The sequence below is a fragment of the Topomyia yanbarensis genome, chromosome 1 (assembly GCF_030247195.1).
Source record: "Topomyia yanbarensis strain Yona2022 chromosome 1, ASM3024719v1, whole genome shotgun sequence".
Lineage (NCBI taxonomy): Eukaryota > Metazoa > Arthropoda > Insecta > Diptera > Culicidae > Topomyia > Topomyia yanbarensis.
The window spans coordinates 166094035-166114398 of NC_080670.1; the positions used below are offsets into that span (position 1 = coordinate 166094035).

General features: G+C 42.4%; 2 protein-coding genes across 3 annotated transcripts in view; one reads left to right on the forward strand and one right to left on the reverse strand.

Annotated features, from left to right (window-relative positions):
- LOC131680392 (J domain-containing protein) overlaps positions 1-20364 on the forward strand; it is a 150535-nt gene that overhangs the window by 109319 nt on the left and 20852 nt on the right. The gene's annotated exons all lie outside the window — the stretch shown is intronic.
- On the reverse strand, positions 9447-11743 carry LOC131680339 (prolyl 4-hydroxylase subunit alpha-2-like). Its single transcript, XM_058961059.1, has 3 exons — positions 10076-11743; positions 9847-10012; positions 9447-9781 (listed from the first exon to the last, which is right to left on the reverse strand). Exons 1-3 carry the CDS (start codon positions 11387-11389, stop codon positions 9711-9713), a joined length of 1551 nt encoding a protein of 516 aa, XP_058817042.1. The 5' UTR covers positions 11390-11743; the 3' UTR covers positions 9447-9710.

Below are 20364 nucleotides of genomic sequence, written 5' to 3' on the forward strand. Positions count from 1 at the left end.
CACGAACGAACCACTTCCCAGGTTAATTTGGGATGCCTCGTGATATAGTAGTGGTATAAAGATGATGGGGTTTGAGAGGAGGGAGGGGTAAGATGGATGGATGGGGTGGTGATCTGATGGGGGTGTAATGAGTGATGATCTAAAAGAGAGGGGGGGATTGTTATCTGTGAGGGGGAATAACCCTTCTCCGTACACCCCTAGTTAAAATCCAGAAACCTTATGTCAGTCGAAAAAAAAAGATTTGGCTGAGATTAGGTTGACGATTTTCAGAGTCATTGCATAACCTTTCTATATGAGAAAGGCAGATTGTAAACGCTTATATTTCAGCGCTCAGAAATATTTCTGAGTACAGATTCCAACGGATGAACACATAGATTTTCTATACCATGGCATTAAAAAATTAAATAATGTATAACATAGTCAAAATAGCACAGAAAGTAGTGCTTCTCAAGTCTGACACTACAGATTTGGGTACCTAACGCGCTATGATTTTATGAATAACGTCGTCATCGACTATTTAAGGAACAGATTTTGTCGAACAAGCTCAGTTGCCTTTTGAACTGCAGGCAGAGCGCTTCGTTGCGCGCTTTCTGGAGGTGCGCCGCACGGTGCCGTTCAACAAGCGACTGGTTTTGTTCGATCAAACACCATCCTTTCCTTTGTGCTGTGTTCACTTCAAGCACACATTTTATGTACAATCAGGAACGCATTAATTCGTATAAAACACGTACACAAAACCGCTTGTACACTGTACAATGTACAGTTGAGTTACATATGCAAAAACTATTAACATAGCGTCATGGTACTAGTTGTCTCTTTCACTTCCCCCTTCGTCACAATAGTTGACTAATTTTGCTTGGTACGTATCTTCCATTCGTGTATGGACACGATACACTCACACAGCTGTTTGATTCAGGCAACTGTACACCGTTCGTTTGGGTTAAATGCTTGAGGCAAATGTGTACACGCGGTTGCTTGCGTCCGTGATAACAATCTATGCTTTTGTTACGCACAGATGAAAACTTTCTTAGCAACAAATATACGCGAATCGATGGAAAGCGCAACGAAGGTTTATTATTTACGTTCATTGATTCCTCGTGATTCATTTCCACTCTACCTATCTACTTTGATTCTACTAATACAATATTCTACGTGCTTCGATATATGAAAAAGTCTACAACATTCGCTACATTTAAATGTCTACTTTAGGAAAGTTACAATACTGATTTAAAACAGTTCCAGCTATTAGCTCGATTTTCGGCTGCAGTTTTCTGTCTTTTTTCTTCAAGTCTTCTTAAATTATTTTAATCGAATTCGATCGCCTACTTCAAATAAAATGACCTGACAAGCAGGGAGGTGTGGTCTAATATGTAACATTCGATGTGGATTGCTTATATTTAAACTGTACGAAAGAAATATACTTGATTTATTATTAATCCAAATGCACTCAGAAATTAAATATTTCGCGCTAAGTAGTGTAGTCATACGTCCACAGTTCGTGCAACCCAATAGAGCTGTCCCGTGTAGTTTTTTTAAATTCTATAGTGGTGAAACCCGGTGTGCAGCCGAATTTCAATGACAATATCTCTTCGGGAATGTTGTAATTCTATTATCACACACAATCGTCTGAACTCTCGATCGAAGCAGATCGTTTTCTTGTGCTGTGCATAGAGTAGATCAATATAAATATATACATTGTGAAGGCCAGTCATTGTTTGCGGCAGGCTTTGTTCCCCGGTGCCTAGGTTGGTGAAGTGAATAGTTCAATAACCGGACAAGCCGCTATATAAACTAAGTATCTTTTTTTTTCTAATTTCCCTTTCCCCCGAACTGTCGCTACTTCTTAGATCCCTTTCCCCTGAATATAAGTTTCATCTCTCGTTTACACCACGTGCTATCCTCGTGCCTAAATGGCCGAGGGCGAAGTAACATTGGATGGGAATGATATTCCCATGGATATACCGGATAAACCCGAAATTACTCCCTCCCCTGATTCCCCCAGTCCTCCTCGTATTAAAACATACCCACCCAGTTCAACTGGGCCCTGGGTGGTCTATTTCCGGCCCATTACGAAATCGCTTAATATTTTAGAGATCTCACGGGAGCTGACTGCTAACTACCCGGCCGTAGCTCAGATAACACGTGTTAGAGCTAATAAGATACGCATATTAGTGAATGACCTCGACCAGGCAAACCAGATTGCTCGCAGCGAGCGCTTTACAAAGCAATTTAAGGTGTATATACCTTGTTTGGCAGTGGAGATCGACGGGGTCGTTGCCGAACCGGGTTTGAAGTGCGAAGACGTGTTGAAGTATGGAGTTGGTTGCTTTAAGGACCCCTCACTTGAACATGTGAAGATTCTGGAATGCAAGAAATTGTATTCAGCAAAAACTGAGAATAATAAGACAACTTATTCATTGTCAGACTCGATTCGGGTGACTTTCTCCGGGTCTTCCCTCCCCAACTATGTCCTCCTGGATAAGGTTCGTCTACCGGTTCGCCTGTTTGTACCGCGGGTAATGAACTGCAGCAATTGCAAGCAGCTGGGCCACACAGCCACCTATTGTGGCAATAAGAAAAGGTGCGGCAAATGCGAGGGAGAACATGAGGATGACTCTTGCAGTGGAGAAACTGAGAAGTGTATTTACTGCGGGGGCCTTCCGCATGATCTTAAATCATGCCCCGCGTACAAACAGCGCGGGGATAAAATTAAGCGCTCCCTTAAGGAACGCTCAAAGCGCTCTTATGCAGAAATTCTTAAGAATGCTTCGCCATCTGTCCCTTCCGAAAATTCCTTTGCTCTTTTGGCTGGCGTTGAGCAAGAATCTGACGACCCACAAGAGGGAACATCTTTGGTTAACCCAGGGGAGTCCAGGAAGAGGAAAAATCAAGCTTCCCCTAGATTGCCTCGTAAGGGTGCCAAGGTGTCGTCCACTCAGAGTGCGCCAACTACAATCAATAAATCCAACGGAAGTGATGCACTAAAGCCGAAGCAATTTGCTCCAGGACTTGGAAATTTTAATTCTAACAAGGAGTATCCACCACTTCCAGGGACACCAAAAACCCCAAGTGTTCCCTTTTTTCAAACAAATACTCAGTCCAGTAGCGGACTAATGAAATTTTCTGACATAGTGGACTTAATTTTCACAGCTTTCAATGTTACTGATCCTCTTAAAAGCATTCTGATACATTTTCTCCCTATGGTGCAAACATTTTTGAAACAGTTGACTGCTAAATGGCCCCTCCTTGCAGCGATCGTATCTTTCGATGGCTAAGTCATCAAACGAGGTCACTGATTCGATCACTGTCCTACAGTGGAATTGCAGAAGTATCCTCCCGAAAATCGATTCCTTCAAATTCTTACTAAACAGTTTAAAATGTGATGTTTTCGCATTGTGTGAAACTTGGTTAACTTCCGATATAAATCTCAACTTCCACGACTTTAATATAATCCGTCTGGATCGAGAAAACCCTTATGGAGGAGTACTTTTGGGGATCAAAAAGTGCTATTCTTTCAACCGAATTAACCTCCCTTCGACACCAGGCATTGAAATTGTCGCTTGTCAAGTTCTAATCAAAGGTCCTTTGCATTGCTTCCATCTACATTCCTCCTAGAGCCTCGGTAGGGCACCGAACGCTTTGTAATATCACGGAATCCTTACCGGCACCGCGGCTAGTTCTGGGAGACTTTAACTCGCACGGTACGGTATGGGGCTGTCTTTATGATGATAATAGATCAACATTAATCCAAGATCTTTGCGATAATTTCAACATGACCATCTTAAACACGGGAGAAATGACGCGGATTCCTACACCACCAGCACGCGCAAGCGCGTTGGATTTGTCGCTTTGCTCGACATCGCTACAGTTAGATTGCACGTGGAAGGTGATCCCTGATCCCCACGGTAGCGATCATTTGCCTATCGTGATTTCAATTGCTAACGGTTCAAGACCATCGGAAACAATCAATGTCTCATATGACCTCACACGGAACATTGATTGGAAGAGTTACGCGACCGCGATATCCGTTAAAATCGAATCCACTCAAGAACTTCCTCCGGAGGAAGAGTACAGGTTTTTGGCTGGCTTGATTCTCGACAGTGCGAATCAAGCTCAGACTAAACCAGTACCCAGCGCGAATACCCATGGACGGTCTCCCACCCTGTGGTGGGATAAAGAGTGCTCAGAGCTGTACGCGGAAAAGTCCACTGCATATAAGGCCTTCCGGGAAGACGGGTTACCCGCTAGCTATCTACAGTACGCGTCGTTAGAAAGGCGAATGAAGAGTCTAATGAAAGCCAAAAAACGCAGTTATTGGCGCCGGTTCGTCGACAGGTTAACGAGAGAAACAGCAATGAGCACTCTTTGGGGTACGGCTCGACATATGCGTAACCGTAATAGTACCAACGAGAACGTGGAATATTCAAACCGTTGGATATTCGCTTTCGCCAAGAAGATCTGTCCGGACTCTGTCCCGGTACAGAAAACGTGCCGCGCCGCGTCTCCTCCCGATACCGCAAACGAAACACCGTTTTCGATGGTGGAGTTCTCACTTGCTCTCTTATCGTGCAACAATAACGCCCCAGGGTTAGACAGAATTAAATTCAACTTGCTGAAGAATCTGCCTGACACTGCAAAAAGGCGCTTGTTGAATTTATTTAACAAGTTTCTTGAGGGTAACATTGTCCCTTATGAATGGAGGCAAGTGAAGGTCATCGCCATCCAAAAACCAGGAAAACCAGCCTCCGACCACAACTCGTATCGGCCGATTGCAATGCTGTCCTGTATTCGGAAGTTATTCGAGAAAATGATCTTGTTTCGCCTCGACAATTGGGTTGAAGCAAATGGCTTACTGTCAGATCCACAATTTGGCTTCCGCAAAGGCAAAGGGACGAACGATTGCCTTGCGTTACTTTCTACAGAAATCCAAATGGCCTATGCTAACAAAGAGCAGATGGCATCAGTCTTCTTGGATATTAAGGGGGCTTTTGACTCAGTTTCTATCAACATTCTGTCAGAGAAGCTGCACCAGCATGGTCTTTCGCCACTTTTAAATAACTTTTTGCTAAACATGTTGTCTGAAAAGCACATGCACTTTTCGCATGGCGATTTAACAACATCGCGATTTAGCTACATGGGTCTTCCCCAGGGCTCATGTCTAAGTCCCCTGCTCTACAATTTCTACGTGAATGACATTGACGATTGTCTTGCCAATTCATGCACGCTAAGGCAACTTGCAGACGACGGCGTGGTCTCTGTCACAGGGCCCAAAGCTGCCGACTTGCAAGGACCATTACAAAATACCTTGGACAATTTGTCTGCTTGGGCTCTTCAGCTGGGTATTGAGTTCTCCACGGAGAAAACTGAGTTGGTTGTTTTTTCTAGGAAGCGTGAGCCGGCGCAACTCCAGCTTCTATTAATGGGTGTAACGATCAATCAGGTTTTCACATTTAAATATCTCGGGGTATGGTTCGACTCTAAAGGTACCTGGGGATGTCACATTAGGTATCTGAAACAGAAATGCCAACAAAGGATCAATTTTCTCCGAACTATAACTGGAACATGGTGGGGTGCTCACCCAGGAGACCTCATCAGGTTGTACCAAACAACGATATTGTCGGTGATGGAGTACGGGTGTTTCTGTTTCCGCTCCGCTGCGAACATACACTTCATCAAACTGGAGAGAATCCAGTATCGTTGCTTGCGCATTGCCTTGGGTTGCATGCACTCGACCCATACGATGAGTCTCGAAGTGCTGGCGGGCGTTCTTCCGCTAAAAAATCGATTTTGGGAACTCTCATATCGATTGCTCATCCGATGCGACATTCTGAACCCGTTGGTAATCCAAAATTTCGAGAGGCTCGTCGAGCTTAATTCTCAAACCCGTTTTATGTCCTTGTACTTCGACTACATGGCACAGAGCATCAATCCTTCTTCGTACAATCCCAACCGTGTCCGTTTCCTAGATACTTCTGATTCTACTGTATTCTTCGACACATCCATGAAGGAAGAGATTCGTGGAATCCCGGACCATATACGCCCGCAGGTGATCCCCAATATATTTTATAATAAATTTCGAGAAGTCGACTGTGACAAAATGTTCTACACTGACGGATCAAATCTCGATGGGTCCACTGGCTTCGGTATCTTCAACAATACTATCACCGCTTCATTCAAGCTCAATGATCCCGCTTCAGTTTACGTCGCAGAGTTAGCTGCAATTCAGTACACCCTTGGGATCATCGACACTCTGCCCACAGATCACTACTTCATCATTTCGGACAGTCTCAGCTCCATCGAGGCTCTTCGTGCGATGAAGCCCAAAAAGCAGTTCCCATATTTCCTGGGGAAGATACGGGAGTCCTTGTGTACGTTATCTGAAAAATCTTATCAAATTACCTTTGTTTGGGTCCCCTCTCATTGCTCTATTCCGGGCAATGAAAAGGCGGACTCATTAGCAAAGGTGGGCGCATTAAATGGTGACATATATGAAAGACCAATCTGCTTCAACGAATTTTTTAGTATTTGTCGTCAGAGGACACTCAGCAGTTGGCAAACCTCGTGGAGCAATGGTGAACTTGGACGATGGCTACATTCCATTATCCCAAAGGTATCAACGAAGCCTTGGTTCAGGGGGATGGATGTGGGTCGGGATTTTATTCGTGTAATGTCCCGACTTATGTCCAACCACTACACCTTGGATGCGCATTTGCGGCGTATTGGGCTTGCGGAGAGTAGTCTGTGCGCTTGTGACGAGGGCTATCACGACATCGAGCACGTTGTCTGGGTATGCGCCGGGTATTTGGACGCCAGGTCTCAGTTAAAGGATTCCCTTCGGGCCCGAGGTAGACCACCCAATGTCCTAGTCCGAGATATGCTGGCAAATCGTGATTTTCCCTATATGTTCCTTATTTATACTTTCATAAAAACGATAAATATCCCAATTTAGCCCCTCTTTTTATTTCTCGTTTTAGAAGTTTTCTCCTGCCTTTTGGGACCGATCAGCTCCAGACTGCAACTATGTAACCGCCGTCGCACTTACCACTACGGATACTGAAGCGAGAGCGACTCGAGGTCCGATGACTTTTGAAGGATTCCCCGCGGGTCCGAAGAATACCATCCGCCAATCCGACCTACCAGACTGAGGCGCTAATTTGTTTCGCTGATCTCCCGTTTGCCCGAAAGTTGCAAGTTTTGCTCTTCTCTCCCGGTCACCATCTACGCTTTCTCTCCCCTGTCCTTGATACAACTGCTTCTACAGCCCCCTCTGAATATCTTGACCAAGCATAAGTCTCCGCTAAAAAAGTTCAAATTTGTATTCTGTATTCCTAGTTTTAAGATAGTTGTAATTTTACCTCTTTGTTAAAACTATTGTCCCCCATCTTGTAAATAGAATTGTATCCCTAGTTTTAAAACACCGGTGAATTTTCTCATAAACATTTGTTCCCCCTTTTGTGTACCAAACTATATTGTTAGTTTTAAGATAACTGTAAATATTTCCTAAAAAACTATTACTATTGAATTCCTTGTTTTAAAATTTTTCATAAAAAAAAATCTTTTGCTCCCTCTCTTGTATATAGAATCTTATTTCTAGTCTTAAGATAGCTGTAAATTTTTTCTTTTTAAAAAAATAATATTTCGCCATTGTAACCTCCTAGTTTTAAAATATCCAAAATGTAAAAACAAAAGAATTTGGCACCGCCAAGCTAACGCATTTGTGCCTATCAAATAAACGAAATGAATAAAAAAAAATTCTATTATCTCAATATCCTCTCAGTGGGATATACCCGCTCATCGAGAAGTGTCTTTTATTCCTTCGGGAGTGAAGAATACTTCTGTACCTACTACTACTACTACTTACCACTTTCCCAATTCTTCCCATCAGGATTGGGAAAATGATAAAAAGGTAAATCACGGCAAGGCACAACTCTCTAATCAACATAGGAAACGTGCCATTTGAGCCAGTCGCTTCTAATTCCTGAACAGTGCACTTTAAATACGGAAACATCCGCCCTTCCATTCGCGAGGTTTCGGGAGACAACAATAAAGGTCTCAGGTGTCTGGAATCACCCATATACACTTCCATCATACAAGAAATGCTGCTAACATTGAAGACCTAACAGAGGTAAATAAGATAGCATAATGGGACCGTTCATATACCATAGCCACTCTGTGGACAATCTCCCCCCTACCCGCGATGTCCACGTGGACTTTTTCCATTATTTTATCCAGTTTATTTTTCTTTATTTAGTTTTATATTCCAAGAAGTCATGGGTTTTTTTCCGATGTATTGGACCACTGTGATTTTGAATGTTATCCTTAAAACATTTTTTCCGTTTAAACTTTGTCCTCATTTTTTTTAATTCTGTGAAAATCTTGTTCTTAATAAAATCAGTATTTAAAATTTTTGTGTCTAAAAGATACATTTTTGCATTCATCATTATTACGCAAAATGGAAATTCTTGAGTTGAGGCGTGGAACAAGTTATCGAATCCAAAAAAATGGGGTATTGACTAACAGAAGATTGGATCAAATGTTTCTGAGAACAAAATTGTGTGATTGCAGTTACGGAACTCCCTGTGCGATTTAAGTGTTTCTTACTACATATTGGGAAAATGCAAATTTGCTCTACATACTAAAATAGGAAAAAATCGTCAAAAGTTCACGTAAACAGTTCTCGTTTCGCTACCCTCCTCTCCATGGACAAGAGTGGGCTTTTTCGTACCACTTACTATCCCATAAACTGTCCACGTGGTATATGGGCGGCCCCATTAGTACAATTTGCACCCGTGAGTACAAGACAGCGTCAACGATGACACGACTAATGGTAGACTGATTGCCCTCGAAACTGTAGTAGGAATAAGACTTAATTTTTCTTCACTCTTTTTGGTAGCCCACGAAATTTTTAAGCTCAATATTTGTTCAAAGGTACTGGCCCATATATTTTAGAAATTTTCAGTAACATTTGCGATAAAACAAAAAATGCTTTTGTTATAATAAGAGAACATGTCTCTTCCACTGCTCTACGATCAACATCATTGAAATCGGTGTGATCCGCGGTGGAATCTTGTGTTGATGGTTCCGATTAGTTTCACATCAGATGTTCGCATCGCTATGTTGAACAATAGATTAGAGATTTGACACTTGACTTTAACCCACCCAGCGTCATACAAATCAGCTTAATCGGCGGCTGGCAGATAACATCACTTACAACATGGGATATCGGCAACGGGTACAGTATCAATAAATAACCAATTACAAACCTATCCACAGTGAAGCGATAACGAAATCACTATTTATTAGAACACCGTCGACAAACTGTTATTGTTTGGTTAATGACGGTATCTGAAATAGATCGATGCGAAAATCCTTAAAAACCGTAAAACGTCTAACTCGAAAAAACATTAATCTGGCAGTACACCGACAAGAAAATTTCCAAGAGTTTTAATTGTATGTTGACTAGTATGATGCCACAAATTTTTATGAGATTTATACAGGAACTTTCAAGTAAACCGTATAACTGCTATCTAAGCTAGAAACTGTTTGGCTAGCATCCGACTACAGAACAGATTTTTTTAGTTTTCAAGGTTGAAACTGCAAGAACAAACATCGGTCGTGGCAGAATCTCATCATTCGAATTTATGAAATATTAATATTTTCCATTGACAATTCCAACAAAAAAAATATTTTGCGTATCACATTTATTAGTCTCACTTCTCCTGATTCAGATCACATGGTCTCCTGAACTCCTGATGATATTCGTGAATCCATTTGTTAGCAACTGAAAGTAAAATTGACTCAATCAGATTAACTACAATATCCCATACGCTCCACCCTTCCACATACCCCATTTGGAACCGATCAGCACCGGACAAGCAGCGTGCAGCGTACGCTCGTCTCCCGTTCCATTGCGGTGCAGGTTGTACCAGAAAATGGCCCTTCCTCGCTTGGGGAACACACCGAAGCCAAGCTGGGGAAATACGGTAGCACCGCCTTGTTCGACATCACTTAACTAAAAGTTCAACATCCACACTAATCATTCAATTCGCCCACGGTACCCAGTTTCTAAACTCACGTAATACATCACTGTGGCAATTCGATTTCCCAGGCCTAACTCCACATACACCGGTGCGTCCCCAACTGGCCGTGTCCAGTCATAATGTGGCAGATAATGCCCACCGATGCCGTAATTGTTAATCTGCAGCGACTCGTAGCCCTTTTCATCTAAACCGCTCATATCTATCGTTCGAAGCGTTACCGTCCGAACAAGAGGTTGCACATCGTCATTCAGCCACCCGTTTTGACTAGTCCTTGATTTTGAAACTTCTTTGTTACTATTTTCACCCACCATTGATCGTCTAATCGTCGGTCTACCTAATTCAAGCAGCTTTTCGATCTCCTTATCAGACAACACTTCGTGGAAAATTTCGACCACAGGGTCCAAACTTGCTTCTTCCAATTTGAACGGGGCAATTCGGAGAAAGGGACTTTTGCTGGTTTCATAGCGACAACGCAGTTTCGACAATTCCTCGATCGGTCTCGGATGTTCTCCTCGGCAAAGAACTTCGTACAATCCTCTGTCGACTTCGGTGTTTGGTTTCGGTCCGTACTTTTCGACGTGCTCTAACCATTCGGCAATGACCTTCTGTTTCTGCAGACCATTGACATGATCCGGAACGAGTTTAAGCAATTGATTAGTTCGCTCCATTGCTTCCTCATATTCGCCCACCTCTGCAAGCGAGTACGATAAATAGTCCAAGATCTCAGACTTGCTTATGCCTGGAGAGGTTTCCAGCTCAAACCGTCGAAGAGCTTCTTTCAACCACGAAACCGAATACTTAAATTGTTTCGCCAATCCCATCACCGAACCGATACTGAAACATTCATCGGCGGCCAGCACCCTGCCAGTTTCACTACCACGAAGTTTTCCAGCGGCCAAATCAGCAGTATCCAGCTGATAGACGTGCTGAAGATTTGCCAATCCATCTGCAACCCCGATGTAGTCGTCGAACGCCGGTAGCATCGTCGAGTTATCGATTAACGACACGCCCACATTCATCTGCATCAGCTCATCGATCTTGCTGTACCCTTTCACCAACCGTTTCGTCATCAAAAATGCATTGATAGGATTCGATAGAAATGCTATCTTATCCTTCGAGGCACCTTCCAGTTCGCTCTCCAATTTTGCTTGTTCTCTTTTCAGAAACTTAATCTTCTCCTCCGATAACCGAATGTACTTATCCAACCGTTTCAGAATGGTTCGTTCACTGTCCAACAGATATTCCATATTCTTCACGGAAGTGTAGTATTCGCTGGGATTGTGTGCGGCTATTAGGAATATAGTTCCTAGTAGAACAAACAGAATCGATAATACGGAACTTACAACCATGGTAGGTAACCGTTGATTGAAAACTGAACGTGACTAGCCGCCGGTAGCTTTCAGGTCAGTAGTGTGGCATTGTGGTCTTATCGCCGTAAATAAATCATCGGCGACGATAACAAACCCACGCCGTTGGTCTAAGATCGATAAAAAAACATTTTGATTTCGAGTTACCATGAATTTAAACGGTCGCAATTTTAAGCACAATTGACATAACTTGTCAACGAACGGACGGCATTCGTTTGTGTCTGCGCAGCGGACATGGGAAACGCCTATTAAATCGTCATCAATAATATTAAAGTTGCCAAAAAAGATGCGATAATGTCTGATTAGAGCGCATTGAAATGTTTTGTTTATCGATAAGAGCGCTGGGGCTGGCTTTGTTGTTTTTATCAAACTACGTACACCGTTCCGTACTTTTACTTTTGCTTGTACCAATCCGATATCGTTATCGCCATCAGCGTCCAACAAGGTTTTGACTAGTTGCATACTTGTTCGCTCTAGCCGGAACCGATTCCGTTACGGAAATCCGTTTCTGTGGTTTGCAATGGTCGTTTGTAATAATTTTTTAATAATTCGGTATAACTGAAGCTTTCGCTTTAACTAACGGAGGTGTTGCTATTGACGCCAAAAAACAGCACAAAGAAACAGAGAGATTGTTTCCGTAAAGACCTACTTGCCGATGATCCTTGTAACAATAAACAATGGTCAGCAACATTAAAGGGTGTGTAGATCATTGATTTAGAATAGACACGCTTCTTTTTGTTCGGTACAGCGCTCTTAGTGGCCGTTTGTGAAATCGTTTGACAGCAACTTGTTTACAAAGCCTGTCTCTTGAAGTACCTTGCGAATTCGTTGAAATAAGTTGATGTCTTCTCGAACTGCCACGCGATGGAAGAAATTGTAGAAAAAAGAGAAATTTAAACCCACCATAGTCGAGTATGAGAATCGCAAATAAGTTGACAGTGACCATATCCACCATATGTGCAGTAGATATGTGCGCCGGTGTATGTTCGATCGGTGGCGGCGTAAGCGACCGTTTTTGGTTAAACGTCACGCTGATGGTCCCTATCGGCGGCGGCGAGCCAGCGTGATGAATAACGACACCTTTGTAACCAAAAATGCCTTGGTAACAGACTTTGCAGCCCACAAAGTTGGTTGTCCGAATACTGAAAATCATTTCTGGGTGGGGCTCGCCCACACGACGAATCCATACTAATGCTATTCAAAAGGGACGGACTAGAACGTATACAAAGATGTTTCGTACAGTTCGCACTTCTCTACAACGATTCAGTGATATTGCCACCTTACGCCAATGGATGTATGCTGTTAGGTCTGTAAACTCTGGCGACTCTCCGCATCGTCCTACAAAGAATTTTCGTTTTCGACCTTCTGTCAGGTGATAATTTGTATGTGCCTCTCCGTGTTTTTCGTAGTCTCACTCTGTTGTGGATCCCTAGTCACCATAGTGCATCTGGACAAAATAATCCACAGAAAGATTCTACAATCAGAAAAAAATACGGCTTCTGTACTGCACTTTGCCGATAATGCTGTTCGGCTGCTGGTGATGATGGCGAGAAGACGAAGGTTTTCTTCTGACAGGCCAGACTCCAACGACGTTGTTTCCCTGCTGATACCGCAGGTTGCTATGGTAGCAGTCCTTTTCCATTAACTAGGGAGGTGTGCAAGATTCCTTCCTAGTAACAGGGCGACTACCTTGGCCATTCGCGGGGAATAGACCCGGCGATAGGTCAACTCGCTCTAGCTCTCCTTGACAATAACCTGTGAAAGATAGCTGGGCTCGTGCGGCTGATCATCCACAATGAAAACGGCGTGGTATCACTTGGTATTTTGTAGTAAAATTAAGTCTTATTTTTCGTGTTTCGAATTCATCTCGTCAGTAACTAGCACCATCTGGGTGTCTAGTTAGACGATGTATCTAAACTAGTACCAAAATTAGCACTAGTTAGACACAATAAAAATCCAAACAGTTCGCACGACATTTGGGACAAGTCAATTGTTTTGAACGTTCACATGTGTCGTGCGGAACTGTTTGGATTTTTTGTGTCTAACTAGTGCTAATTTGGGTACTACTTTAGATACATCGTCTAACTACACACCCAGATGGTGCTAGTTACTGACGAGATGAATTCGAAACACAAAAAATAAAACTTAATTTAAGGACATGCTGAATAGAGCCACAAGGTGGCAGCTAAAATGGCTGCCGTCGTTTCTGCTTCTTCTTTTTATTTCATCGTCAAAATCAAAACATTGGATTGGCGAGTAAGATAAAATCTTTTGTAACTTGAATGTCTTATATCAGATTACTTAGAAATTGTATCACTGTATGCAGACATGTTAGCACAAGCTGATTCTCTACACGGAATTTTGATTCGTTTGCGAAATTTGTACCTTTTTTCATTTATTTTTCAAAACAAATGAAACACGTGGTGCAAAAATCAGTCAGTTGATTGCTAAACGATACACTTGTGTGCGTGCCATCTCATATCGGTATAGTACTTTCTAACCGCACACAGATGCTGCACGTAACCCGAACATAGCCGAACATAACCGAACCTTTGTTGTGATTTTGGCATCGCTTCACCTTAAGTTAGGTTTTGTGCCCTTAATGCGCAAAGTGGTTCAGTCCAGTTTTCCCTTATGGGAATTTAAGATTGAATAATTTTGTAGTTAGCCGGGAAAAGCGAGTGCAATTAACTTTCCTTTTCCGGCAACTCAATACCACAAAACAAAGCCACTGAACCACGGCCTACTCTTCCTGACTGTCACACGTGCGCACTTCACTCTATGTTATAGGAGCGGAAAATGTCCCGAATAAAAGACTGTTTACGGACGTCTGTTGATTGCCATGGTTCGTAACTACTTTGCTCCTCGCCGCACGATCAAAACAAATCTCGAATTCCACCACGAAGGTTTGCCCAGTACTTGGGTACCTAACTGCTTCGCTCTTTGCAATTAATTAAAAAAGTGAACTACGCTCGTTTTTGCTGATCCTCCACAGTGAGTGAGGCATGGTATTACGGGTATTTTGTAGTTAGCCAGGGCTTCTTTGCAATTTTGCTTCTTTTTTGCAGCGACCCAATGCCACAAAGCTAAGCACCTGAAGCACTGCCGACTTTTCCCTACGAATTTTACTTTGGAAGAATTGTAAGTTACCCATATACATTTTTATTTACAAACATGTACCAAAAATATAAAACTTAGCTAGACTAACATAAACGATCACATTACTTTCTACGGAAAGTAACACAAATTCGGATATTTTCCACCTACATATTTCTAAATTGTTACGCTGACGGGAAGCAGTATAGATGACCGAGGACGGAGGACTTCCTGATATTGATTTAAAAGTCTTGGTAATTTCCAAACTGATTACCCTGAGCCTTGGATCTTTACTAGAACTTTCTTGAGACCTGACGTCTCTAAAACTAAAAAATAGAGTCTATGTACCCACCCGTGCTATGGAAATAGATGGAGTGGTCGCCGAAGCAGGTCCGACGTGCATCGACTTTTCGAAGTTTGGAGTTTGCTACTTTACGGACCCCTCACTTCAACAGTTGAAATGTAGGAGAATAACACCACTTACTCCCTATCAGACTGGCTTCGGGGGACCTTCTCCGTATCTCATCTTCCGAATTATGTCCTCCTGAACGAGGTTCGCCTAACATATGGCGCTCTCTTAAGGAACACTCGAAGCGCTCTAATCCAGAAATGCCAAAGAATACCTCGCCATCTTCCCTTTCCAATAAATCCTATGATCTTTTAACTCGCGTTGAACAGGAATCTGATAATCTTCAACAGGGAACATCTTTTATTAATCCGCTGGCGTCCGGTAAGGAGAGAAATCTTTCCTTTCCTGTACCACCTCTTCAGGATCTCAAGCTGTCCCCCTCTGAGAGTGCGTCAACTACAACTAATGAATCCAATGGAAGTGCTTCTCTAAAGCCAAAGAAATCTACTCCCGGACTTGGACATGCGGGGGCATCCTCACAGGCACTCATAGAATCCTACCCTGAGTGTTCAGAACTCAAGAAATATTATCCCACACAGTAGCTACACATATGATCGATCATTATTTTATATTTTAGTAATAAATTGACTATCATTACGACAACACGCATTGTTCTCTCGTGAAGTTATTTGAGCAACCCCAAATTTGGTGACCCGACGTGATCGTTACCTCCAAGTTACGAAGTACTCGTTTGCTAAAACCATAAATTTCGCCGAATTCCGCCGCAAACGCGAAAATCCCGTACCACTTTTGTGAACCAAAAACCGCTTCTGTGCACCTCACGCCATTACCGTATTCACGCTGAACAATGGCCAAAGAAGACCAAAAACCCAAAAACGACACACCCGGACCGTCGCAGGTCGTACCCACCTTAATCGCGAAAATAGGTTATCTGGAAATCGATGCCGAAGACATCGACACCTGGTTTATGTGTCTAGAAGCGGCGTTCAGTGTTAATCAAGTGAAAGTAGACAAGCAAAAATTTAATGCCGTCATCGTCGCGCTTGGTTCACGTGCTGAGTTCGTTTACAGCACAATAAAAGGCGAACACGAAATAATTGCGACACATTCAACAGGGTATAACTTTTTTACTATTGGGTAAAAATCAACAACATTTTGCACACTTTCTCATTGATGTGTATTGTTTAAATGCTGTCAAACTCGAAGTCATGTTTTCCGATTCAACGAAAATGGAGGTGAACCAACGCGAGTCGAGAGAACAAATTTTTTCCAAACACCTGGAATTTCGTGACCTGTCGCACCGGCAGTTGGGAAAAATGTTGAACATTCACCATTCAACCGTCTCCAGAGTGTTGAAGCGGTTCCAGGAGCGGTTGACGTTGGACCACGGCAAAGGAGCTGGAAGAAAACCGGGACCGGAGAACAAAAAGACGGAGGGAAAGGTGAAGCGGATGATTAAAGCAAATCCCAACGTCTCAAGCCGTGATTTGGCTAAAAAGATCGGCATGTCGCATAGCTACGTCCAGAATGCAAAAAAGAGAGCTGGACTACATACATACAAGGTACAGAACTTCCCAAACCGCGATGAGCGGCAACAATCGACGGCTAAAACTCGGGCACGGAAGCTCTACGAGAAGATGCTGACAAAATATGAATGCTGTGTGATGGACGACGAAACGTATATAAAAGTCGATTTTAAGCAAATTCCGGGGTTGGAGTTTTTCACCGGCAAGAGCAAGTTTTATGTGGACGACAAATTTAAGAAGAAGAAAATGTCGAAGTTCGCCTCCAAATATCTCATTTGGCAGGCCATCTGCTCTTGCGGACTGAGGAGTGAGCCTTTCGTGACAAAGGGCACAGTAAATGGCGAGATCTACAAATGTGAGTGCCTCGAGAAGCGCCTTTTGCCGTTCTTGCAGCAGCACGACGAAGCTTCGCTTTTTTGGCCAGATTTGCCATCATGCCACTATTCTTAAAGTGTCCTGGAGTGGTATGAGGCCAATTCTGTCCATTTTGTTCCAAAGGACATGAATCCGCCAAACTGTCCGGAGCTGCGCCCGGTGGAGCAGTACTGGGCAATGATGAAGCGGGAGCTTCGGAAGAGCAAGAAGACAGTCAAAGACGAAAAGGACATGTTAAGAAAATGGAAAAAAAACTGAGAAACTGGTACCGGATGACACTGCAAAGACTTTGATGGAGGGCATCAAGCGAAAATGTGTTCAATTTTACACTCAAGGCTCCATCGATTAACTTTTCTTTTGATTTTTGAAGTAAATATATGTATAAAACTACCCTAAAATTTTGGTTTGATTTTAAACATTATAAGAAAATTGGCATGACATTTTCGGTGTCGCAATAATTTCGTGTTCGCCCTTTATTATTCCACACAGTAGCTACACGTATGGTCGATCATTATTTTATATTTTAGTAATAAATTGACTATCATACCGACAACACCCATTTCTTCTATCGTGAAGTTATTTGGGAAACCACAAATACATTGGAGTTTCAACAAGGAGTATCACTTCACTTCCAGAGACATCAAAACCTAAAGTGTCCCGTTTTAGTGACCATATACGCAGTCCAATACTGGACTAGAGGTGACATCCTTCCGGATAACTTTTCATCCTATAGTGAACACATTTTATACTGAAAGTTCGTCCTTGGCGACCATTTCGTTGCGTTGCGTTGCGTTGTGACGATGATTTTGGCGGATTGCACACTGATTTCATCATGTTTGACTGCTGATATCCAATAAGAGTTGCTTAGGAAATGGTAAGTAGGAATCCATACCAATCCAACCCATATTAAAACCTCAACAACATGATAGCCATCATTGCCGACCGCCCCCATCTCCATCGTTCACGGGGAAGGATAAAGGATAAGGTAGACGGGAAGTGTTGATGCTCTACCTACTTAACGGAAGGACGACGATTCATCAGACTCTTCCATAGGTGTCGCGGAGTTGGTGGTTTGGGAGGGTATATTGTCTAGGATTCGCTCCAAGCAAGCGATGCGACCTGTAAAGCATATTTTATTAGGTAGTTGTTTAGTTAGTCCTCGAGTACACGATCACTCGAAAAAGATCTTGTTTAGTTTTTGGTTCTTTTTAAACTCTGGGCAGCCGGCCACCGAGATTATCCTATGTTCCCTAAACAAAAGCAATTTGAACTCCACACGGCCGGCCGTGGGAGTATTGCCTAGAAAAGCTAATCTTATCTACGTAATGGGCCGGATCACTATTTATTGCAACAGTATTTAGACAGAATTCGCTACTTCTTCTCTACAATATATTTATTGAGTTGATGCTACCGAGTGATAACACATTATACAGGCAAAGAGATATGATAGCGCGAGATGTTATAAATCAAAGAAAGTATTTATTATTTCCATATCGGATTGTTTGTGGAATACAAGTATACGAGCGATATTAACGAACACTGAAGGGAAATATAAAAGATTGTTAACCTGATGCACGGGCTTGTTAGCAATAACGAAGCTTGAAATTAGGTTCATAAAAACAGACGCGGCGAATTTTCAATACGTATTGACTCGTGTGATCATCGATACTAGTCAGATTTAAGTCTTATTGGGGCTAATTTCCGATCAACTATTCTTTTTTACGCCAATGTTTTCTCGACATGATCTGTTCGCACCCTCTCATTCTGCTACTATCGGCAGAAGGCTGATAGCACCCAGTCGTCGCCGGTCCAAAAGACCAAATGTCATCAATAGACGACTCACGTGGAGGCATGAGATAGGAAACTTGTGAGAATTTTGTTATCCCACTGTTTGACGACCTGAAAGTTCATCCTAGGCGACCATTTCGGGTGAAAACTTTTTAAGTGATGTTGAATTATCTTAGTCTGATTTAAACGCTTGATGTTTTTATCCGCTTTTTACATTATATTATATATAAAGCCGGTTTTACGAAACATGTCGCTGATTTACAACGATTACTTTACGATAATACTCGCTCACGGTGCTCTAAGCTTTCAATTATTTTGTTAGAATCGAAAATGCGTTTCCATTTCTTCAATACATTTCGGACTTGTGTGGTGTCGGTGTCGGAATAAAGTACCGATCGCTTGGGCCAAGTTTTTTTTCTAACGAAACACGGTACGCAAAATTTTATTTACGCTTAACGCAAATATTCCGAAAAATGCTGAAGCATTTCGGATTATCAGTGTAGTAAGTATGGACGGTCTCCTTTAATATCAAACCCGCACATCATGCTCCTTCACGCTCGGTCCCATTTAGCCACTCAACCGAGGCGTTACAAGAGTTATGACTCTATTTTTCAATGCCCACAGGAACGCTCGAAATATCCATTGCGCTGCTATCATAGACTACCCTCAGAGGACACCGGGAGTATTTTCCATGACCGAGAGCCTCGCCACTACACACATGTATGGGCAATATAGGCTTTGACACACAGCCTTTAATACCTCCCTACTATCACCATCATCGCAGCAGTGAAACTTGCCGGACCGTAATTGAGACCGTTTCGGAACCACCTGATGATGCAACACGCAAAAGTAGGCGCAGTAGGTTGTAGCTATAATTGCCTTTCGGTATCCACGGGAAGGGGGGGGGGGTCTGGCGAGGAGCTTACGTAATGCTCTTGATCCCACATAGGCCTGCTGCTTGTGTATTAATGGAGTCCACTGCTAGGGGCGGAAAAGGATCTCCATTCATGAAAGATAAAAGGACTACGGGAAGGGCTGAAATGATGTACAAGAGGATGGAAATGACATGAGCATACACGCTTTTGATTTACAATGGAATTTACTCAAGACTGTGGAGAGAAGGAAAAAACAGTTCGCAGCAAGGACGGAACAGTTGATATGTGTGCCAAGTTTTACATACCGACAGAGTGGCTTCAAGTAAATGGGGTTGTTCTTAAGGGGTTATGTTCTGATTTAAAAAAATGATTTCGCATTCAACGTGTCATAATGGTGGCCAACATCAAATTTGTGATTAGTACGAGATCAGGTCAAAAGATTTATGGAAAAGCAATTGCCATTGGACACGATTTCTTCAAAATCAATTTTTTTACTACATTAAAAACAAAATGGTTTAGGAATTTTCCTAAAATGAAATCCTTTTTATTCTAAATCTGAAATTATAACAATTCCTGGAATTTTTCCTGCACACAAAATATTACGCTAAACTTCATCTAAATAAATTCGTAAGATTGTGCTATTGTCAAGTAATCCAGGTCTTGTTATTTTAGCTAAACTATTTCCATCCCTACTAATCGTTCTTTATATCGCCTTAACTGTTTTTGTATCCACGTACAATAGAAAGACGCATGTTTATCTCTAGCAAGGATTGCTTGCAGATGCAACAATGTGGGCAACAAGTGTCCAACGACCCACAGCTTACAGCGTGATTCCACAGCTAAAGGAATGAAGATATCCTTTTCTTGGAAATATTTTTCACTATTTAAAGCAAACCTACGGTAATCAAGATACTCAACGAGTTATCT

Coding starts and splice junctions, on each gene's coding strand:
- LOC131680339 (XM_058961059.1), bottom strand. CDS start 11,389: ATGGTTGTAAGTTCCGTATTATCGATTCTGTTTGTTCTACTAGGAACT. Junction 10,013..10,075: donor TTGCCACAGTGATGTATTAC/GTGAGTTTAGAA, acceptor TTGAACTTTTAG/TTAAGTGATGTCGAACAAGG. Junction 9,782..9,846: donor GCTGATCGGTTCCAAATGGG/GTATGTGGAAGG, acceptor TTTTACTTTCAG/TTGCTAACAAATGGATTCAC.